At 45.0% G+C, this 24,967-nt stretch overlaps 1 protein-coding gene across 1 annotated transcript in view; it reads right to left on the reverse strand.

Annotated features, from left to right (window-relative positions):
* Positions 1–9,610: 9,610 nt before the first annotated feature.
* The window catches only part of KLC3 (kinesin light chain 3), a 931,842-nt gene continuing 916,485 nt past the window's right edge, over positions 9,611–24,967 (reverse strand). Inside the window, exons 11-13 of the mRNA XM_078660896.1 lie at positions 16,271–16,401; positions 13,439–13,505; positions 9,611–11,036 (exon numbers count right to left, since the gene is read on the reverse strand). Coding sequence (XP_078517022.1) covers positions 10,947–11,036; positions 13,439–13,505; positions 16,271–16,401 — 288 coding nt within the window. The 3' untranslated portion in view covers positions 9,611–10,946. The remainder of the gene's footprint in view (positions 11,037–13,438; positions 13,506–16,270; positions 16,402–24,967) is intronic.

The raw sequence follows: 24,967 nt of genomic DNA on the forward strand, positions 1-24,967 counted from the left end.
TCGGGCAGCGCCCGTTGCCCTCACCCAAGAGCAGTGGCACAATTACACACTGTCATAGCCGATCACGAACTGATAGATAAATGGCACAGTTGAAATGCAATAAGGGAGGAGGGTACATGCATATCTTCAGCTGGCCCCTCATGGTCAAGAATCGACTTCTGGCTAACCTCGAGAGACACACTCGCATGGGTTCCTACGGTCACGCATTTAACAGGAACCCTGTCAAATCATTCCCCAGTACTTGCCGAATTGACACTGCCAGAATTCCCAAGCAGAGCATTCAGTTGGCGACTTCCACCGGGTGCACTACGGGATCAGGTATTCTGAGACACCATCAGTTAAGCGATATTAGAGTACTTTGAGTTAAATGAGGGTACGGTCAAATCCCCCTCTATGCTTTAGGAGGCATTTAAGTCTGTCATTTGGGGAGAATGCGAGGAGACCTTAAGCGCCTAGGAGAATGAATTTGTTGCTACCAACAAAACGGAGACCCTGGGTGACATTAGGGGTAAGATTGGGGAGTTTTAAGAGGCGGCCGTGCATGAGACTCACTATCTCAGGAAGGAGGCATTTTAGGAGATATGGAGAGAGGGATAGGGCTGGCAAGAGACTAGCTAGACTACTAAATAAAATGGGCTTGTGACTATACCAGTGAATTACGCACCTCGAACAATGAGACAGCAATTGTTTAGACAGCCTTGCAGACCAAAATAGTATCCTTTTATTCCTCCCTTTATGAGGTGAGGCAAAGCACCAACCTCTGGATCTGGGCGATTTCTTTGACTCCATCCAGTTGTTGTGGCTCGAGAGCGGGCACCGCAGCTATCTGGACGAGCCGTTCTATGAGGAGGTGGTGATCAGGGTCATTCGAGGTTTACACGGGGACAAGGCTCCCGGACTGGATGGCCTGACGGCCACTTTTTACAAGGAATAAGCATCTCTGCTAGCATGTATCTAATAAACATGTATGAGGAATCGCTGGAGTCGGGGGAACATCCCCAATCGCTCCAAGAAGCGCTTATTATGATTCTAAAACCTGCTAAAGATCCACTGCAGTGTCATTCCTATAGGCCGCTTTCTATCATCAATTTGGAGAACAAAATCCTGGCTAAACTAATTGCTTTTTCCGCTGCTGCCCCTCGTAATGCGCCTCTACCAGCGGGGCTTTGTTTCCGGAAGGGCTACATTTCACAATCTACATACCTTTTTTGCAACAATGCAAGAAATTGACCCCTCACTCCAAGCGGCCGCAATATTTTTAGATGTCACAAGGTATTCGATTCCTTAGAATGGCCACATTTATTTGCCCTTCTCTCCCGATTGGGCATTAGTTACAAATTCATCAAACTGATCACTCTCCTATACTCTTTCCCTAAGGCAAAGCTTCCGATTAATGGGATGATATCCTCTCCTTTCCCCCATATCCCAGGGCACAAGACAGGGATGCCGATTGTCTCCCCTTCTTTTTGCCATCGCTATGGAGCCCATGGCAGCTCAATTGCAGCAGCATCATGCGAACCAAGGTCTGGCATTCGTTCCATCGGTAATACTACTTTTTCTGCACACGTGTGATGAGACTCTGTGTGTCAAACACCCGGCGAAAACTTAGACCCCTTGATCAGGGAGATCACAAGATCCAGAGGTCTCTCTGGCATAAACATTAACGGGCAAATCAGTTATCTTTCCACTAATGGGCAGTCACAGAGCAGTTCCAATCGGAGTACCCACTCTGCTGGGCTGAGGGCCCAGTAAAATACCAAGGAATCTGGCTGAGTCGCAATATTGAGGAACTATGGCAATGCAACTACGGGTGACTCATGGGACTGGCTAGAGAGTCAATTTGGACAATGGGCGGTTCAGACGTTCTCCCAGGCTGGACATCTGGCCATAGCTAAAATGGCTGTTCTCCTCCAAGTTCCTCTACATGTTTAGACTGATATCCCTTGTCTGGGCCTGAAAACAACTCAGGATCTCTTGGGAAACCTTAACCCTACTTTTTGAACAGGGCAGATTGGGTGCCCCAGACATGGGTCTTTACTACAACTATGCTCAAGCTCAGTTTAGATTTCATTGGATAGTCCCAACGCAATTTATGGCGCATACAGCGCTGGAGTATGACCAAGCGGCTCCACTACTGCTGAACGCGGTCCTTTACAGACCACAGACTAGACCCAACTAGGGTAGATACTGTGGGCTGTACGGTATGGGCGTGGCAGGGGTTGCGACGCAGGGCTCAACTGGAGGTGTTATATGCCCCATCGATGCGGATGCCCCGGCACCCAGCACAGCCATTCTCGGGGAATATGGGAGTCTGCTGTATACTTAGGTAACTCCAACTTCATACAATGGGGGACGCGTCTTCCTTGAGCCAGGCAGGGTGCTGGCAGGGGAGGACCTAGGGCTGCTTGACAGAATGAGATATTACCAGCTCCAAGAGATGCTGCGTGCTGGTTTCACTTTCTTCCCCAGTGGCACCGCCCACATTCCAGGTGCTGGAAGATTTCTTGACGAACCTGTCACCCCGCAAACTGATCACTCGACTATACACAGGCATACACCGCACAGCACCGATCTGCGTTCCTGGGCCACAGCGGGAGTGGGAGACACAGCTTTCCTTACCTATAGCAGAAGACCAGTGGGCATACTGTTGCGCACAGGCTCGGAAGTTGTCCCCTAATTATTGGGTACGTTTGATTCACTTCAAGTTTCTACATCGATTATACAGGACGCCAGAATGGTTATATAAAGTTGGTTTGAGTGTGAATGCGAGATGTCTGAGATGCCGTGCCCAGGAGGCATTCTTCCTACACCTGGCCTGGGACTGCCCTGATATTACTTGTTACTGGGAAACCATTCTTGATGCACTGGATAAGATGATGGAGTTTCAGATAGAACGATCCTCCTTGGTAGCGTTGCTTTGCTATGTGAGAAATGTACCAGCGGACAGTAGAAAGCTAGTGTCCATGCTTTTGCTGCTGGCTAAATGACGAATAGCGATGTGCTGGGGCAGCTGCAAGACACCCCGAGCTAAAGACTGGCTTAGGGATGCGGCATATTGCCATGGGCAGCTATCGGTCTACTGGCAACTTATGCCCACACAGGCACGACCCCGAGGCATCTGGGAAACGTTGCAGAGGTACCTCAGAATGAACACACAAGATCAAAGTGATCCTCCCGCCTCAGGCCAGGAGATAGACACATAGAATTAAAAGAAATATGCCTGCAGGTCAGGTGGTCAATAAAGAAGGCATATCGGTACATACTTAGAGGAGGCCGGCTTCCCCCCCTCACAACCCCCTTCTTCTTTCCTTGGTTCCCCCATTCCTGTCTGGTACTGCAGATATGACAGTGTATCTTTGATACAAATCTACGTTACACAGGAAGAAGGAAAAAATATATTTATACTGGTAGCCGCTATGTATACTGTTGATCCAACTTATGTAATTCCACATATTATCATACTGTATGCAAATGATCTAACCGCTGGACTGTACACACAGCTGTGTTCAATTAAATAAAATTTAAAAAAGGGATACTGTACAGTCCTAAACAGTGAGGCAAGGGGCCCCAAATCAGGGACAACCAGACAAGTGGTGGTCCCCCAGTAAGACAGAGAATTCCTCCTCAGCCTAGCCCAAGACTTTCCTTTAGCTGGTCAGCTAGGGCTGACCAAAATCTGGGAAAAGTTGATCACTTTTATTGGCCCCAGATGTCAGAATAGGTGAAGGAGTTCTGTTGGCCCTGTGTCATCTGTCCAGCTAGTGGCGAGACGAGGCAAGCCAAGGGCTCCCCTAAAACCATACCTGCGGTGGGGACCCATTTTGAGAGAGTGGGAATAGACATTCTTGGTTCCCTAGACTTTGACTGCATCTGGAAACAGGTACAACCTGATGGTATAAGCCCATGCCACTAGGTACCAGTATACTCAGGACTGTAACTACCCCTGCATTGGCCAGGACCCTACTTGGTATTTTCACCAGAGTGAGTTTCCCTAAGGAATTCATTTCAGACAGAGGCACCAACTTTATGTCCACCTACATGAAAACAATGTAGGATGAGTGTGGTGTTACCTACAAGTTCACCACTCCCTACTATTCACACGGTAATGGTCTGGTTGAGAGGTTCAACAAGACTATGAAAGGCATGATAATGGGTTTGCCAAAGAAACTCAGAAGGAGATGGGATGTTTTCTTTCCATGCCTTCTCCTCTGTTTGCCTACATGGAGGTACTCCACAAAGGAGTGGGCTTCAGCCCCTCTGAATTCAAGTTTGGTCACCCTATAAGAGGTCCACTGAGTTTGATGACAGAGGGATAGGAGAATCCCATCAAAGAACCAAATGAAGAAATAGGGACTATGTATTAGGCCTTCGCTCCAGGATGGCAGAGTACCAGAGGATGGCAAACAAGAATCTGGAGGCCAGCCAGGAGCTTTTCAAGCACTGGTATGACCAGAGTTCTTCTTCAGTAGATTACAAATCAGAACAGTTGTGGTGGGTTGTGGAGCAGTTGTAGGCAAGCAAGTGGACTGGGCCAGAGGAGCAACTAGAGCCACAAAAAATGTGGGAGGGCTAAGTCATCCAATGATAGTTAGAGTGGAGGTGCAGGGGCTCTAAGAAGAGGTGAAAAAACAACAAAGCCTTGTTAGCAAGTAAATGGTCTATTAAAGACCTCTGAAGTACTCTGGGTGCCTGTGTGTGTGCCAGAGAAACTGTCTCAGCTCGGTCTGCCACACACGATGGGGGGTGCTGACGCCCTTCAGCCCAATGGACATTGCGTGCCTGGACTGGGCCCTGTCTAGCTTTGCAAAATAAAGGATACGTCACCTACTTGGTAGAACCAGGCACCCCAAGGAACCCTCATAGGACAAACCATGTCAACAAGTTAAAATTAAACCACAACAGGTAAGACATACTCATGATGACAGATGGAGGGGACTTAGAGGAAAGTGAACCTCTCCTTGACCTACTCTCAAGCAATGCCAAAGATTTATCTGTGGATGGAGTAGTCGCCTCCTCCACTTTGACAGAACAACAGCAAATTGATTGTTACAACTTGTTGAAATAGTTTGCTGGGCTGTTCTACTTGACCCCAGGCCTGACAATTTGGTGTGTCCATGAAGTGGATACAGGGGACAGCTTGCCTCTGAAAATTAAAATGTATAGGTTGTCAGACAAGGTCAAAGCTTGCTTCAAAGCTGAGGGTGGATGACATGTAAAACTTCTCCAACCTAAGATCCAGACCATCCTGGCTTGGGAGGCTCCTCGGGCTAAGACTAAGGTCAGAGCTTTTCTTGGCCTCACTGGATATTACAGAACATTTGTGTAGATGTGTGCTGGCATTTAGCACCATTGACAGATCTCACTTCAACGAAGCATCCCAGAAATGTTATTTGGACTGATGAGTGACAAAAGGTCTTTGACACCCTAAAGGAGGCTTCATGTTCAGCACCAGCTCTAAAGGCACCTGATTTGCATTAAAGAGTTTATTGTCCAGACAGCTGCTTAACAACATGGGACTGGGGCAGTCTTAGCACAAGTAAATGATGAGAGATAAATCAGTTGCCTTTATTAGTAGGCGACTCCTCCCCTGAAAGCAGTGTTGCAGCATTGAATTGCCATTGAGAGAGAAGCCTTTGCTGCGTTTTGGTCCCTGAAGAAAGCGGAGACTCTAACTGTTGGGACTCACTTCAGAGGTCAAACTGACCATAGACCTCTCAGATGGCTTATGCAGATGAGAGGAGAGAACCCCAATCTTTATGGACTTTATAGTGGAACACAGGCCTGGGCCTGACCATGCCAATGCAGATGGATTTTTCACAGTCTTCCACTTAGATGTTGAGAACATCCAGGGTGAAGGTTAGTTGCTTATCACCTTTTACCTGGAGGGTGAGCCATGTAAGGAGATGCTTCTTTTTGCATAATCACCCCCAAGTGTTTGGACTGATGCAGCTTGTTTTTCGACTCTGAAAGTGCACTGAGGCATGCTAAACAGACCACAGGGCCAACGCTCTGACCCTTCATTACTGTGTCGGGAAGCAGACTTGAGTAGTCCTGTTCAGAAAATCAGTGGTGAACTGGACTGCAAATAAATGAATTGCATGATACTTCTGAAACCACTTTGCTAAAAGCAACCTAGACAAACTACATTTTGGAAATGAAATACACTCCTCTAGTTTACAGCTTAAAATTGTCCTACTAGCTACGTCCCACGGCTTGAAGCTGGACAATAAAAAAACTGAACCTTGAAGCCCATATTAAGAAGAATCTAGAAGAGTGGGGACTTTATCAACTTAAACTACTTCAGAACTGTTAACATTCCTTACAAACTGAAGATCTAAAAATATAAGTGATGTAATGTATCTTGTTAAGCTTAGATTACGGCAATACCCTTCTCACGGAATTACTTAAAACAGTCTGGAACTTCTGAAAGCTATCCTGCATTCTGCTATGTGATTAGTCTCCTCCGCCACATCACACCTGCCCCCTCTTCCTCTATGTGGCACCTGACTACAGAGAGTCGCATCTACAACCCTGTCTAAATTACAAGCCACCGCATCTAAATACTTTTCAAATAAACTGACCATATCCAGGGGCTTCAGGCTGGTGAGAAGCAGAGAAAATTACTGATCCTGGATTCGGCATTTAAAGAAAGGATCTTCTGATTCTCGGGCTTTCTAAGGACATGCGTCTAAGTTATGTAACCCATTATCTGAATCTATGAGACTAGTTAATTCCTTCAGCCATTTTAAGCACTACCTGAAAAGCTACCTTCCATATTAATATTTCAGTCCTCATCCACAATTTCTTGAGAAACTCTATTGAATCTGGTTCTGAAATGATAGCATGTTAAGGTGTTTCAAGTATGCTTAATGTGGAAACACTCTAACTTTGAAGTGGCATAAGGATACAGGGCCAGATGTACGACCATTGTGATTTGTGACTCGCAAATTGCGAGTCGCAAATCACAATGTACAACAGTGTCTCAGACACTGTTTGCGATTCCCAATGGGGTCGCAAATTACATGCATCATCAATATTCATGAGGCACTCGCAATTTGCGACCCCATTGGGAATGGCTGGCCCTCACAGGGATGGTGGCCTGCTGGGCTCAGCAGACCTCCATGTCCGGGACTGCTTTTAAATAAAGCATTTTTTTTTAAATGCAGCCCGTTTTCCTTAAAGGAAAACGGGATGCATTTAAAAAAAAATGACAAGTTTTCGTTTAATTATTTAAGGGCAGGTAGTGGCCCCTGGGACCACTGCACGACCCTAAAAAATATTTGCCCCAGAATTTGTAAAGTGGAAGGGGTCCCCTGGGGGCCCCTTCCCATTTGCGAGTACTTTACCACCCTCTTGAAAAGGGTGATAAACTGCGAACGTTTTGCGACCGCAATTGTGGTTGCAAAACATTCTTACATGGCTTGTGGGGTTGCAATTAGGAAGGGAACACCCCTTCCTTATTGCGAATCGCAAAACACTATTTTGCGAATCGCAAAATAGGGTTTGTACATGGCCCACATTATTTTTGCATGCGCAAACGGGTTGCAAACCCGTTTGCTCATGTAAAATAGGGTCGTATATCTGGCCCACAGTCTCTTATATGTTTTTGTGTGCTTTTGTTAACTTTTGCCTCCATATCTATGGAACTACTCTTGAAAGATCTATTCTTATGAACTGATATAACTTCCAAGCTTTGTTAATAACTCAATCAAAAATGTCTAACATGTGAGGCACTTTGACCCCTTTATGTCCTAACTCAGGCCAATATAAAACTTCTAAATACATTTTAAACATGCCCTCACCCACAGTTGGAGGTAATAATGCAGGCGGTTGGTTATGTTAGAATGGTTCAGTTGGTCCTATCCCATGTGTCTTCATGTCTTTCTGGAAACTGATCGGAGACTGGCAATTAATCACTGACAGTGATTCGCAATTGGAGATCACTATTGATTTAAAGCATACATACTGCTGGGTGCCAGATTGCAGAAAAAAGAATCTTTCAATCTGGTGTGCAAAACGTTATGATCTATGTTGTAAACTGAAGAGATCTCGAGAAGGGTCATAAAAGTTGTGGCCTTCAACAAACTTCCCAGGATCTACCTTCAATTCACCAGCATAACCTCTGCCCCACCCCAGAGTTTTGACTGCAGCACCTGAATATGTTTGTTATTCAATTTCAGCTCAGCTCATTTCCAAGAATGGAGGTAACCTCTGTTGCACCGAGTGGCTGCATGGTGCCTCCGTCTTTATTTTAAATCTACAAAGGAGAGTCCTCCAGCTACAGACTTGGATAACACCCAAAGCCAAATGACAACCCTTTCTTACTGTTTGATTCCTGCTGTAGTATAAATAACATATGTTCCAGTTTTAGACCTGCCTTCTGTTTCCCAATCATTGTTAGTTAACCATAGTCAGATTGTATGGGGTGACTGAGGCTGTTTTCCATGCATATGACTCACACCCTTTGAGAGAGACATGCCGAGAACTTTCAAGTAGAAGCACACAGTGATGAAGTAACAATGCAAAGCCATGCAACGCAGAGAAGAGGCGGTCTGAGCAGTAGCATAAAACTGTCACAAAGCATATCCAAATGCATACTGAATCAAAGTATTTATAAACAGGTGAGAAGTGAGAACAGTCTAATTGCCTAACATTTACCAGAGAAAAGATGCTTTCTTTGCAAGTACACGTATGAGTATCGGGGGCAGCCTCTCTAGTAAACAGCGGGGGCCTCATTTATGAAAAGTGACGCATCGCTGCGAGAAAACAGCGATGCGTCACTTTTCAGTGCGCACTCCTTGCGACCCCAATGATGCGTCATATTTACAGTATGACGCATCATTGTGCAAGGACTGACAGATACGTCAGTATTTCTGACGTATCTGTAAGCGCAAAAGTGACGCATTGCTGGAGTGTGTCACAAAAGTGACGCAACTCCAGCAATGCGTCCTTTCACATGGGGCAAGCCCCATGTGAAAGAGCCTGAGTCAGTCTTACGCCTGCTGTGAGGCCGGCGCAAGATTTTGACGGAACGGCGTCCTAGAAGTGACGCAGTGAAATCTCATAGATTTCACTGCGTCACTTCTACGACCCTTTCTTGCGTCAATACGCTCCCCTTGCATACATTATACCTGGCGTAGGTATAATGTAGCGCAGGGGTTTACAAAGTGACACATCTACCTCGATGCATCATTTTGTAATTATGGTGCAACAAGGCACATTTTTACGCTGCTGGGGCGTCACAAAAAGTGACGCACCGGCGGTGTAAAAGTGACGCACGACGTCATAAATGAGGCCCCCAATGTTTAGCCTCTCCACAAGTTGTGTACGAGTGGCCTTCACCTTAATAAGCACAGAAAAGAACATGTTTGTCCAGTCCAAAATTCTCAGGTTTCGACTGAGGAAGACTGGTTAGAACACATGAAATCAGCAAAAGGCAAATGATTGTTTATGTACAGGAAGGTCCCCCTTCCTGTACATAAACAATCATTTTTTTAAAATGCCGTTTTGCAACTTTTGTGTGCGCTGCATTAAGCAGCACACATAGAAGTTACAAAGCGACATTTAAAGATTGTTCATGTACAGAAAGGGGGACCTTCCTGCACATAAACAATCTTACCCTGCACTATGGTGCAAGGAAGCCTGCGTTGGTGCTAGACTTAGCCTAGACTAAACTTAGCGCCAGCATAAGGGGAAACGCAAAGCTGCACCATATGCTTGTAAATATGGTGCAGCCCTGTATTTCAGAACTGACGGAGCATGTCGTTAAGCCTAGAAGGCTAACGACACGCTCCACCACTACTTTGTAAATATGCCCCTAAGTGTCCCCGTCTGAAAAGTACCATTGGTGTCAAAAAGAGATAATCGCTATTCAGCAGGGTCAGACTGGGACAGAAATTGGGCCCAGGCAGCAAAATAATTGTAGTCCCCTATTAGCAAATCAAACAGCTGAAAAACATGGCCCACACTTACAAATAGTGGTAGTTTTGAACATTTAAAGACGAGCTATATAGGTGTTTTAAATGCATGCCTTTGTGCTTGAGGTGCCATTGCCCTTCCTGCAGCAGTGGCAGCTATGCCCCTGTGCAGGCAAAGTTAACAGTAAAAACCAGCCCACCAGTGCATAAAACTGGCCCACAAACAGCAAAAAAGCCAGCGCATACACTGACCTCTCAGACCCGCCCTTGTGGCGCTGCCAGATTGCCACATAGGCCAGTCAACCGTGCTGTTCAGAAGGGATATTTTTTTCTTCCCAAATATACAGAACGGTTTGCTTTTCATAAGTGCCCTCTTCTTTCAGGGGATGGTGATGTACCACCAGGCCATACATGATACACATACATTCATCTTCCTCTCATGTGAATGATTACATCTAAAAGGTCGAGGAGCAGCACTGGAGCAGTCTCCCAGGTGTTTGATGTTTTTTCTGTAAGGTGCATTTAGTAAGTACTAGCAACTAAGAACTTCTCAACTCGAAGCTTCCAAGCTCTATTTGCATCCTGTGGTCTCACGAAAAAGGCGAGTCCGGAGCTTACTTTTGAAGGCGGGGTAACTGCATTATTTTCAGAGCTCTAATGTGAGACTGTCTATATTAGGACTGAATCCAGGCACTGAAGGATTTGGAGAAGTGAGGTACGTAAAGAAAACATGTGAAAGTTGATTTTTGAACCACAGTGGGTAATTCTGTGCCCAATGTCCTGGAGGCAGTGCATTATCTTTGAAGCAGTGTCAACGAATGTAACCGGTATTTCCCAAGCATATTCTTTGGTGAGGTGTATCTGTGTATTTAGCAGTGGCAAGCAGAAGACTTTTTGGAGTGGAGGAGGAGAAGGCGCTGTCCTGAGGACGTGATGCTTTTGTGAACCCCATTTCTACCCGCTCAGCATTTTGTCCTGTTGCAGTTGTATGGGGTAATTCGCTCAGGTTAAAGTCTCTCATTGCCTGTTCTAGCTGGAGCCAGAGAAGGAGTCTTGACAGGTTAGATTCTGGGTGCTGGAACTCAGTGAGCGGGTATCAGCCAGGCAGCCTCTGGACGTCTGCAAGAGACACATGTAAGAGTTGAATAAAGCCTCCACGTAATTCCTTATTTTCAAAAACTGTGCATTCAACATGTTACAGTTCATGTACACAGGCACGTGAAGTTAAGGACTTCCATGGCATGAATATCTCCATATCAATGTCCACACCATAAACTGAAAGAAAATGCATTCCGATTGCTACTATTAACTTTTTCAGGGCATTCTAAACATATCATCAAATGGTCCTTTGCCTGGCAAGAAATGTCCTCTTACCCCTACTTCCAAAATAGGTAAAAAACCGTCTACTAATGTCATGTCTTCAGCCCGTCAAAACGTGTTTGCATAAGCATCAGCACAGGTTTCAATCCACCCTCAATGAATCCCTCTTTGCATGCTTTGGAATCATCTATCACCTTATAACATAATAAATCCAAAGCAAAATGACCCATGTAGTGCAATTTGTTGTGATGCGGCACACTAGAAAACCTGTCAGCAAAACAGGGTGACACCTGGGTACAAGCTACAAGACAATTGCAACAACTCCACAATCGTTGGGATACACTTTAAGGTCAGCCTAATTTCTGACTTTCTCAAGAGTGGAGCTTTTTGTCAAAAGGTACCTGCCCTCAAGAAATTCTAATCCACTAAAGCCTCAAGGTTGTTCCTGGGGGATACTTTTTACATTCTTTGAATGTTTATGGATGTGGAGGCAGAATCTTTCACTGGGATACAGTCTCCATTTATATTCGACTACATGCATTCGTGGGTTACCACAGCCAGTGCCCAGGTTCCTAGGTGAACTGTCTACAGGACACCAAGGCTCCATTACACGTTTCCCATTATCTCCTTGGGGCGATACCAGGGATGAAATATACACGATTGGCCAGTACAGTCCCATAAAATAATGGGGATTACAAGTTGCTTATCTCTGGAATAGGAAATAACATGCGGTCCCTGGAATACATGGCCCAATTCCACATTTTCTCACCTTCCGGGGTAAATCGACAAGTCCAAATGGGCAGCCATTTATCAACTGCTTGGATAAGGTGGGGACTTTTTCAATTGCCCATGGAAGGGAGTGAAAAGGATGGGAGATGGCATGAGGGCAGTCCTCCTTTTACTTTAGACAGGGGGAACTTCCGATATGAAAGAAGGCAGGGCTGGGCATAGCAGCTCCCTGTGGCCCCCACATCTCTATAGAGGAGACCGTGCCCAAGGTCTCTGGGCCTGGAGTTATTGGGTTTGGTGTTCGTAAATCTGATAATTCCTGATCTGCTGGGCCAGAAGGCGATCATCGTTGTGATGGCCTCCAATTGTGTAATATGGGCAGACCGATTAGTACATAGGTCAGTTCTTAAAAATCTTTACTGGACCCAACAATACTGGGTGCAATTTGTGACCAATATTTTGCACCCAGATATTCGTACATGCATGTCTATACAAATTATGTATTTCACACGAGGTTCCTTATATGAGCTAGTACCTTTTCATCTTTAATGACTGTCTGCAATTCAGCTAGTGGTTCTAGCATTCACTGAGTATACTTCCAAAAGCATGTTTAACACAGTCAGCCAAATAGTACTCTCCTACCCACACACCTTGGCTTGACCAAATTGCTCAATCCCACCTTTGAAAACCAATTTAATTATTATATCAATACTTTTTTACTCGGGAAAAACCAGGGACTTCACCATATTCTAAGGAATCAATAGTGCCTGTTCTAGAATGCCACTCCTACCCAGCCAATGTGGCTATGTGGCACGGAGGCCCTGCTATGATCTGTTCCTTAGTGACCCCTTACTACCCCTCCAGGAATCTGCATTCTAGCACAACGTTTCTTGCAGTATCACGGAAAATAAAATGTGCTTGATGGGGGGGGTCGTTGCTTCTCCTGGAATGCTGCCTCCTGCTGGAACTCCCTGCCCCTTTCTTTGCGTAGCAAATCAGATCTACTAAAGTTTCGCAAACTGCTGAAAACCTTCCTCTTTCACTAATTTGCATTTCCTAGTGATGTCCCCGCCCACCCGTCCTAAGCGCTACGACACCTTAGGGTAGAAGTGTGCTTTACAAAACCCAAATTCAATTCAATTCAACACAAAAATAAACAACTGCTCAACAGATCTTCCTTCCTGCCATAAATGCCAAAAAATAAAGGAATGAAAACAGCCTTTATTACTTTTCATGAGTAAGTACATGCCAGATATAAAGGAGAATGGGAATAGGAAGCTAGTGGGTGCCAAATGTAAGCAAAGCTGTTGACCCCCATTAACTGGTACTCAGACAAATCCAAGGTCATTATCAAAGGAGGTATACATCCCACTCCCACCAGCACTCACATGCAGCAGGTGAGCAGTTGATCTTCACCTAAGGAAATGATACCCCCCACATGCTCATGTACCCACCATATACCTGGTGCTCACCTGTAGAGGATCGGCAGATGTCCTGCTGTCCACATTCAGCACAGTTAACGATTTGGCCCTTTTCATCCTGCACCAAAAGCAAAAAAAATTAAATTATATTTTTTTTAACGAAGACACACTGGTTAGCTAAGTTTGTTCTCCCTGCATGAAAGTAGCAATTCCACTTTTTACTTTGCTAACAGGGCCTTCACTGTGAATACTTTCCAGTGATCATTCTATCAAACATTCTTTGTAGTGTGATGGGAGAACTGAGTGTCACTAACAGAGTTGTGTGTTGGTTCCTTAGCAATGGGTGCTGAGGTAAGCACTAAGGTGTCTTAGCACCGCTTTTGTATGCTCCTGTGCTTGAATAGCAGGGTGTGCTGCAAGCCAATATATAGGTTTTGAACCTGTAAGCCTTAAGGTGGTCTTCCGCCAAGCTTCACCCCTCCATTTTTGCTGATCTCGTTTTGCTGGCCTTAGGACTCTGCACACCTTACCACTGCTAACCACTGCTATGTGTTTGTGATCTCTCCTTAAAACATGGTGGAATTGAATTATACCCAGTTGCCACCTCTGGGGCTGGTCCTACCCAGCCCAGAGGGCAGGGTGCAGTGTATTTCAAAAGTTGGATATATAGTTTTAAAGTTTACATTTCCTGTGGGCGAAAAATCCTAAAATTAATTTTTCACTACTGCAAGGATATAGGATAACATTGGAATTACCTTTTTACATTTAACAAGCTCTAACTTCCGATTGGGAGCAGGTAGATATATCAAGTTTGGTGTCCAAAGCCCACTTTAATGGTGAAGTTGTATTTTCAATAACAATTATGAAAATGCCACTTTTAGTAATATGGCATTTTCTTGTCCCAACCATTTGGTGTCTGCTGTCTGTATCCTGGGTCACATGACTAGGTGTAGTTGTCAGATGTTCTTTGAGTATTGTTCCCAGGCAGTAAGACAAATGGAAGCTAGTTATTAGCAGGATGGCCACTCTGAGTTAATCAGGGGGAGAAGCGGTCACCTACCGAACTTGCATATCACAAAGGCCCTGTCTGAGCACTCTCACAAAGGGGTATGACACTAGTCTATTGTGACCCCAGACAATCTAGTGTTAAGGCAGGGAGGCAGGACATTCCAAGCACCTCTGGACGCTTGTCCTACTTCAAAGTGGGCACCAGGTGGGAACTAACTCTTCAGTACACCTCTGAACCTGTGCTGCTGAAAGGACTGCAACTCTGTTGGACTGCTGCTCTAAAGGGCTGCTACCCTGCTGTGCTGGCCTACTGACCTCATGCCTGGGTGAGAAGGACTGAACCTGCATCTCTAAACCCAGGACCTCAGAGTGACTCCAAGGGCTAGTTGGCTGACTTCCTGATCAGAAGCCTTAGGGACATAACAGGCTTCCAACAACCTTTAACCCAGCACCTGGACTCTGCCATCTGTGAGCCCTACCCTGCCACGTGGTGCCACCCCAGTCGAGGACCCTTGGCATTGGGCCTAAATGTGCTCTGCCAGGCCATAAATGGACCCAGCAGAACCGATGCATCTCCTCTGCTGCGCGGGCAACCCCCGAGCAGAACTGACGCATCACCACTGCTGCATAGACTTTCCTGTTGCCAGGAATTTGCATTGCCCTCGCAGCCTGCAGCCTAATCAAAACTGCTGCAATGCAATGCATCCTGGAGGTAGGCCCTCACATAGTAAGCCTCTTGTGGATGGGAGTGTAGGCAACAAAGCAGGACCTCACACCACAAGCCCTGCAGCCTCTTGGTCCTGAACTTGTGACTTTATCCCTATCTAATATAACCAGGTATCCAAAGCTGGCATTTTGTGCTTTTTGGCTTAATTTTCACTTAACTCTTTCAAATTGCATAACTCCCGTTTTATTGATTGGATTTGGTTTGGATTGGACTTGGATCATATTGGTCTTTAATTAGCTATTACATTTTACTCTATTTTTCTAAACGTGAGTGGGATTTTTCTTGTGTTATGTTTCCCTTTATTACTGTTTACAGTGCTGTGTAAATACTTTTACACATTGCCTCCAAGTTAAGCCTGACTGCTCTCTGCCAAGCTACCCAAGGTTTGACACATGCTTATTTAGGGTTTGCTTGTGACTTCACCCTGACAAGGATTGTGGTTTCTGCTTGAGTAGGGTTTCACCTTCCTCAACGAGTAACCCAATTTCTTACAATAGGTGCCTTGGCAAACCAGTGACTGGTTTCAGTTCTTTAACTGCAGAGTGTACTTAAGGCCAAGTATGAAATACAGTGGCAGAATATATGTGGGTGAGAGTAAAATAGCACGGATGCCTCAGGTCAGTATTGGGATGCACTAGAAAAGATGTGTATTGGTCAAAGCTGGAACAGCAGGGGCACTATACAGCATTAGCTTGCTTGGGTGGAATGTGCAGCGTATAGGTTGCAGTACTGAAACAGCAAGACAATGATGTAGGTCATGACTGAGATGAATTGACAAAGTCACCTGTGAATCTCTATACTGGAATATGAGGGTGCTACAGGTCAAGAACTGAGGTATATTTGCAGAACTGCGTGACTATAGTTCTGTTTCGATTAGGACAATGAGTGTCCACTCCTGAATGAGGTGCACCTGCAGAACTTTAGGTAGCTCTCTACTGGAGTAACTAGATGTGCTGCAGGATAGCACTAGGGTCCTTTGGCAGCTCAGTGGGGGTCCTAAGGCCCAACACTGTGAAAGGTTCTGATTGATTTATGGATCTGTCCAAGGTAAAAATACACATTTTAAGCCTAGTACCTTATGAATCAGAGCTAGCAAGATGTTTTGAAATGTAGAGATTGTCGTGAACGACACAAAGTAAATGTCTTACCCGGCGCTGATTGGTGCTGTATTCTGCATTGCCTCGCCCTTGAGTCGGCGTACAAGCTTCTCACTGCTCCGTCTGATTGACTCTCGAAGCTTAGTAAAAGAGCCGCTTCTTCTCAAGTTTCCCACCATACCCTAAGGATAACATTTGTATTTCAAGTGAGTGTAATATTGTACACGGTTACGCCTTTTTTATATTGGCTAATGTATATACAAAGTATTTTACACTAAGAGGAAAAAGCATATCTTATGGGGGGCTTGAGAAGCAGATACCTTTTTTTCTGTGTTTTAAAAAAATCTTTTCCGAAGTTAGTTTAATGGTTATGACATTATATGCCTCTTTCATTGTATGTGTTTAATGGATAATAAAGAGTTTGAATTAATAAAAATAATTTACGCAACAGAAGATTTCCTTCATTAGTCTTATTTTGTAAATACTGAATGACTCATTCATGGGAGCACTGGAAAACAAACACACATATGACAAAACAAATAATATACAATCAATTTTATGTGACAAAATGTCACAAGAAGACAGAAATAACACTAACTGTAGTCACCACTCCCAGAACAGTTTGAGTGTTTGGAAAAAAAGTGCAGTGCAAATGTATTCCAAATTCTAGAAACTGCCCTGAAGAAGGCCTGGTCACCCAGTGTTGGGACAGATCAGCAGAATAGGGTGGAATGCCAATGAAGACTCGAGCCTGGTTTAAGCCACAAGTTTGACTCTCACTTGTGCCTGTCCCAAGGAGCAACCAAGTCATTTGAAGAGTCATTCACTGAAACAGTAAAATCAATTGAACTCTAACTCAATCGTTCATCAACTGGTAGAATGAATGAATGAATGAAAAAGCTTTATTCGATTTCAAAATACATAAAATCATAAAAGCAACAAGTTCATTACATGGACAAGCAAAAGAATCATACAGATATAGTTTTTTTTAAAATAAATACATATGTTTTTAAAAATTAATTAAGCTTTTCCTTTTCCTTAAAATACTTTTTAAAAAACCCAGCATTACGGCCACACAATTTACATCATTTAAAGATACTAAAAACAGTAAAGCTGGGCGGCATTGTCTCCATGTACCTTGTTTTTTTAAAAGTGGCTTAGTCCATCTAGATCTTTCCACCGTGTAGAATTTACAAAAGCAAATTACATGCAGCGTGGATTGGGTGGACAAGTGATCGCACGGGCATTTACACAGATTTCTTCCCCAATCGTTTACTTTAGGAAATGTGATTAAGCGAAAAAAGACATCAAACCTGAATCTTGTTAATAAATAACGGTCAAATCCCTCCAGACACCAAATTAAATAAGGCTGAATAGTATAAGAGACTAGGGAGAGTTGATGCTGTATTACAAGTTTTTTGTTTAACTCCACTCCTAGTCTAAGGGATTCTACGTGATACCAACATAACTGCTTCAAAGCCTTCCTCGATATCTTGCTCAATGAATCAGGATGGTGGTAAAACTCGGGTCTTTTTAGATCCCTAGTAAATTTACAAATATACATCAGCCAAGGTATCCTAGTGATCCTGTCCAGCCCCATACAATCCTTGATGATGTTTCTATTTAAAAAGAGATCAGGCGATGTCCAAACTCTATGCCAGAGCAAGAGTGGTTGAATACTAATAAGATCGCTCACATAGCGAATACCCAATTCTGCATGACCATTAAATACAGGGGAACTAACGGGAGTTGCCAGAATAAATCTTAAAAATGCATTTTCTACCTTTTGTATGCGGGTGGAATTGGAAATTCCCCAAATACCTGCCCCGTAAGTGGCTGTGCTTAAGTGCTTAAGCACTTAGCCTGGTAAATTTTTTATAGAATTTTGGGAGGTCTCTTCCCCATCTTTTTAGAGAAAGACATGAGTGCAGCTGTAGCTCTCTTAAACATCATTGTTCTGTTTCTAATGGCAGGCCCCCAAGACCCAGTTTCTTCTAACACAATGCCCAGGTATGAAAAAGTTTTGGTTGGCACAATTTTCTCCTTTCCAGCAAACAAGCGACACTCTTTATTCCTAGATCTGCCGCAGGTCATAACAAAGGTTTTGGTAACATTAAGTTTTAGACCCCTGTTATCCATAAAGTTTAAGTATGTATCCAGTGCCGTTTGTAAGCCTCTTTGGGTCCGTGACATAATCACGGCATCATCCGCACACAAGAGGGACACAATTTGTCGGTGATTTATCCGCTGGGAATCACGTGCTTCAGCCACCAATTCCTTTTCCAGATCGTTAGTATACAAATTAAAAAGAAATGGGGCGAGTACGCACCCTTGTCTCACTCCCCGCATTACATAAAAAGGCTTAGTGCATTCCCCTTTAGTGCCAAATCTCACTTTCGCCCTTGCCCCGGCGTAAAGTTGTCTTAGAAAGGAGATTAACACCTCTTCCACCTTCATGTCTCTCAAGATCTGCCACAAACGGTTATGGATAACACAATTAAACGCAGCGCTTAGATCGACAAACACTGCGTAGAGTTTGCCGTCCTTAGCCTGGGTATATTTACCTAAGAGCATTGAGAAATTTAGGACCTGCTCTAGTGTGCCCGTCCCTCCCTAAATCCATATTGTACAGGGGATAAGATGTTAACGTCATCAGCCCATTGTTGCAGGCGATTCAGAATTATCCTCCCTGTAACTTTCATAAAAGAATCCAGGAGGGATATGGGGCGATAACATGAGGGATTTTCCCGATCCCCTTTTTTAAAAATAGGGATGATGATAGAATCCGCCCAGGTATCGATAAAGCCCAACTCACAACTAGCACCGAGTACACGCGTGAGTAACGGCTTCCATAGCTCAGTCTGATATTTAAATAGGTCTATAGGGATGCCATCTGCACCCGGGGCTTTATTGCCCTTGCTCTGAGTGATGGCGTCTGAGATTTCAGTTACTGTAACTGCTAAATCAACTGGAACAAAATTATCCTCCTGTCGCCCCTTGGTTTTACTCCCCATATCTACCAGTTTATATGCCCCACCTGGATTATAGACCTCTGCAAAGAAATCTATCCATGAATCTTCTGTTATCGCTACTTCCATTCTCGCCAAGTCCCCTGAATTCAGGAACGGTGCCTTAACAGCTGCCCAGAAGGAGGAACTATCTCTTTTTAAAGAGGCCTCGTATAGATTCGCCCACGCATAATTCTTTATTTTACGTTTCCGTAACTTTCTTGCCAAGTTATATTCATGTCTACACATTTTAATTTCTGCCTGGTTTCTCGGGTTTTTACTCAGAGCCCTCCTTAATTGTAGATGGGTCTTTGTGCATGATGAGTCAAACCACCCGTTTCTACGTGGTTTCCTATCTCTGACGGGGCGCTGTAGGTTCGCTTTAATAATCCTTGTAATATTAGAAAAAAAATCTAAAACTTCTGAATGTGATACCTCATCCTGAAGAAATTTATTAATAGATGTTAGTGCTTGTTTAATTATGTTCATATTGGTGACCTCTGAGTTACTCTGAGACCAACTAAGAGCATACCCATTTTGTCTACTTAAAGTACAGTTGGTTGTCCAGGCCAACCTCTCTACCAATGTACAATCTTTATTTTTAGGAAGATGGATACCAAAACTGAGTGGGAGATGGTCACTCACCCCTATCATATGGGTTGCAAAATCAATTAACCGGTGTGAGCGGGAATTGGTAATGGTGATAAAATCAATCAGCGTGCTGTGCCCTCTCCCCACATATGTGGGGCTAAACTCCACTGGAGGCCTACTTTGTATGTTAACGAAACCCATATCAAATGAGGCCATCATGTCATTTAATGAGTCACCCCCGTTATTGTGGGAAAAATGAGGTTGATTCTCAGATTTATACTTTTCATGATCACCACAACCGCTCTGGTACTGTTTGCAAAGATAATGGTTGAAGTCACCTCCCCAGATAAGAATGGAATCCCTCGTTGATTTATCCACCAAATTCCTTACTACCTTATTAAGGGTATTTATCATGTCATTAACTAAACCCTTCTCAATGTTATTGTACAAGTTAATGATAATTACCTCAACCTTAAGGGTCACCTGAATTACAATGATTTGATAGTTACAACACGAACTCACCGTTTTCAGTGTTACCACCTCCATCAAATTTGTTACATAGATAGTCAACCCACCTTTACACCTCCCATGTTGAGAAGAGCTGGCTGGTACATAATATGTTTTAAAACCATCAATATGAACGGCATCGAGAGACCAGGTCTCTGGCAGGCATAGTATATCTATGTCCTTGATAAAATCAGACCAGATTGGGTCGTTTATCTTTGAGCGAAGGCCCGCAATATTCCAGAAAGCGAACCTCGTCCCTTGCTTTGAGAGAGTCCCCACCGGTTCCTGCGGGGAAATCTCCTGCCGTCGGTCTCCCTCGCTGGCTGCCGCTGTGTATTCTATCACTGTTTCTGCCCCCACGCTAGAAATATTTCCAGCCTCAGTAGTTGGACGTCAGTCGACTCCTTCCAGTTCACTCAAAGCTGAGTAACGATTAACCCCTTCGTATCTTGAGGCCTGCCTTTCAATTCCTCTCCATGTTCGATTTGGGAAGAACTTTCTAGGAAATTCCCACCCCTGCCCAGATGATTTATGGTGGTTCCTGCTAAAACCCTGATCGATTTCTCTGCGTAGATTGGGTCTGTTCAGATCCCTGTAGAAGTAGTCAAGTGGGAGAATCTCAATACCCTTCCATCGTGACTTGGGGTTAAACATGGACTCGCTGAGGATTCGTCTAACTGGCTTGGGTCTATTAAAGTTCAATATAATACAGTCCCCTGTTATATTCTTTCGAGTTCTGCCTATCCAGGACACTCTGCGGGCCATTATAATATCTTGCCAAATCTTATTGCCTACTGAAGTGTTGCTTGTAATCCAGTGGGTTGCCTTGTTTTTAAATAGGCCATAGTTCTCCCTCATGCCTTTGTTCAATACAGGGACGTTCACAAGCACTAAAACCAACGGTGAAGACTCAGGCGGGAGATTAATTACTGGCAAGGGGACCCGATCTTCCTGTTGTGCTTGTTCTATCTCCCCCCCAATATTCTCAGTTGATTCCGGCAATGATGTAATAGGTGTATTAATTTCAGGGGGTTTACTTGCGATTACTTTCCGTTTTTTTTTTTCAAAAACCTTTATTTGAGCAAGCATAGAAAAATACAAGAACGGGCCTACAACCTCACGGGCTGGCCGCTAATAATAAGGCACAAGGAAATAAGTAGAAATGTATTCCCGTGGTCAGGCACAAATCAAGTACCAGGCATTACTCCAAACATATCACAGAGCATATTGATTTTCTGTTTTATACATAAACACAACAAACACTAAAAAAGGCGAATGCATAGTAATCAAGGTCAGCCCAAAGAACGGAGGGGATGGTCAGCAATCAGGAGAACATAACAAGAGCCCTGAGACTCTAATAAGGTTGGGGGGGGGGGGGGAGCAGCGGGGAGAACCGGAAATGCACAAGACAGTATGAAAAGGTTCCGGGAACGCTCGCCTAGGGAGATAGAGTAACATCAGTGGTGCCAACAAGGGGAGGGGTACAGATATCCCCACGATATTCATTCCACTGGCCCCAAATCTTCGTCCACGCCCTGGGTCTGCCCCTGGCCACATATACAGTCTTCTCGCGAAACATGGACCAGTCCATGTTGTCCTCCCATTTCGAGACCTCAGGGGGTCTGGATGCGCCCCAGAGTTGCGCAATATCCCGTTTTGCAATCATGTAACCCAGGGTAGCCCATCTGGTCTGGGCTACAGAGTAGTCAGTGGGTTCCCACACATTCAACAGACACCGTCGTGTCTCCGGCCGCAGGGCAACACCAGTCACAGCAGTCATCACCTCAAGCACAGCAGTCCAGTAGGCCGCCACCACTGGGCACTCCCAAAAAATATGTAAAAAAGTAGCACTCGACCCACAACCACGCTTACATAACCCATCCGGGGAAAAGCCCATTGTCACCAGACGCGGACCAGTGACATAAACTCGATGAAGGATTTTAAGTTGAACCAAACGGAGACGGGCAGGGATGGCTACTTCTTTCAGAGAAGAGAGTGCCGATTGCCAATCCTCGTCGTCCAGTTCCAACCCATCGCCGACCCAAACCTCCCGAATTCGGACCAATAAGTCTGCCCGATTATTGATCAGCTTCTTATAGATCAGGGAAATAGTGCTATCAGGCAGGTGGCCATCAAGGACACGATCTTCGAGGGGGGAAGACTCGGGCAGGGTCTCATCAGGAGTCAGGACTGAGGCGAGGGCGTGTCGGACCTGCAAATAACGAAAAAATTCTCTACCATTCAAACCGTATTCCGCCTGGAGGGCCTGGAACGACTTCACACTACCTTTCGAACAGACATCACCCACCTTACATATCCCAATCATATCCCAGCGGTCGAAGCCCTTAGTAGACCAGAGGCACCCCAAACGTTCAGAGGCATAAAGCGGCGTCGCCAATGTCATTCGATCCTCCCATCCCAAACTCTCATTCGCGGCTCGCCACACAGTGACTGCAATCCTGGACGGACCCACAAGATGGCGCCCGGCTGATCGAGAATAAAGCGCTCTATTAAAGTCCCCACCCGGCAGCTGGAGTTTATCCATCTCAAATGCAGGATTTCGACCCGGTGAAAACATCACGTGATTAATAGCAGACAACTGGGAAGCCCAATAATATCTCTTGATGTCGGGGAGCGCCATGCCCCCGTCGTACCAAGGGATGGTGAGTTTCGCGAGGGCAATACGTGGACGCCCGTCCCAAATCATACTTTCCGTTTTTGAGCAGTACTATTACAATCTTCAGTGACCATATTTGTAGTTTTAGCTACAGGGGCTTTGGAATCTCGGTTGTTGCCATGCACTGACCCACTATCCATGTTGGACTTAGGTACTGCTAAAATATCAAGCCTACGTGTATTATCATTAGCTAATTCACTCAGGGCGTCAAGCTTCCCATTTATGATATTCAATCTTTCGATCAAGGGGATGGTGAAAGATCGTAACAGATGCGTCATGTTCGAGAAGGACGACATCCTGCTCTCACTTAACAATTGCAGCATGACCTGAACTTCTCGAAATCATCACACCCTCAAACTGGTTCACTGATGCAGTGCCTGATAAAATTTGTTAAGACGTGCCAAATAATTTGTTACCATACTGAACCTCCTTAGTGAACTAGTCAGTTGTAGAGGAGGTATTTCCGTACAGTTTGAAAACAGGTCAAGTCTCACACATTTTGAAAAAACACTCATCTGACCTAATTACCTCAACAACATCCACCTTATATCAGCTCTACCATTCCTGTGGAAGATGATGGAAAGCTGTGTTGCCTCCCAACATCCAAGTGAACAATCTACTGGACAAATTTCCATTTGAATTCAGGCAAGAGTGGTAAATGTGAGAATAATCTTCTTCAAGGTGTAGACGATGCAAGCCACTTCTTAGATTTTGGTTCGATCAACCATTTACCCCTAATCAACATCCTGATGAATTGAATGGGCATTGAAGGTTTATTGTTAAACTGGCTCCCCGTGTATCTGTCATACCAAACCCAATGCTAAAGGGTGTGACCTGAGAGAGGATCCAACATGGCACACATCGCCTAAGCTCCCGAGCCGTGACGTCCATGAAGCCTCTTTCCAGCTTTGGTAGCTGCAAATTGTAATATTTAGTGGTGATGCCAGGTTGCAGGAATGCTGATAATGCAAGGGGTTGAGTGGTCGGATGTTCCTCTAGGCCCGTTGCTCAGCAGAGTCTGCAAAGATGGCCACCAAGAGCTCACAACATGAAAGGATCTAACGCTTCCCATCTCACTAAGGTCAACGCATTTGAAACCAGTCAGTCCCTCATAGCTCCCAAGGTTTCAGATTTCTTATGTGTGACATTTTCGGAGTAATTATGAGTTACATTTCAATGACTATGAGTGACACTAGCTCCTTCTGCAGTGACTAGAGTCATCTGACTGTCACCGGGCGGCACAAAGCGAGTTAGTAAATGTGACTTCAACTATGATGCTCAGGGCTCCTGAAAAGTACTGTGTACACCGCAGAGACACTAGACTGTGTGACCGTCAGCAACACACAGGGCACTGGCAGGCAGCTGATCATGACCGCACTAAAACCGCTATAAACCATTACCAACCAAATTTAGCAGAGACTAAGAGAGAGTATACACACTTAGGTACTCAAAGGTTCTGTTAATTATGCGCCTACTGCCTGCCACCATCTGCAGCCTTGCTGTTGGGGGGCTGCAAGCCCCAGAATCCTTCACTCTCCCTGGAGGGAGGAGCATGACACCACTTTCGCGCTCAAATAGCGCCAAGAATCACTGCCGGACGCGCCTACTGCCTGCCACCATCTGCTGCCTTGCTGTTGGGGGACTGCAAGCCCCAGGATCATTCGCTCTTCCCTGGAGGGAGAAGCGTGACACCACTCTCACACTCAAATAGCGCCAAGAATCACCACTGCGCGGGACGCATCTACTGCCTGCTACCATCTGCTGCCTTGCTGTTGGGGGACTGCAAGCCCCAGGGTCCTTCGCTCTCCCTGGAGGGAGGAGCATGACACCACTCTGGCGCTCAAATAGCGCAAAGAATCACCATGGCACGAGACATGCCTACTGCCTGCCACCATCTGCTGCTTTGCTGTTGGGGGACTGCAAGCCCCATGATCATTCGTTCTCCCTGGAGGGAGGAGCGTGACA

Source organism: Lissotriton helveticus, chromosome 9 (genome assembly GCF_964261635.1).
Source record: "Lissotriton helveticus chromosome 9, aLisHel1.1, whole genome shotgun sequence".
NCBI lineage: Eukaryota > Metazoa > Chordata > Amphibia > Caudata > Salamandridae > Lissotriton > Lissotriton helveticus.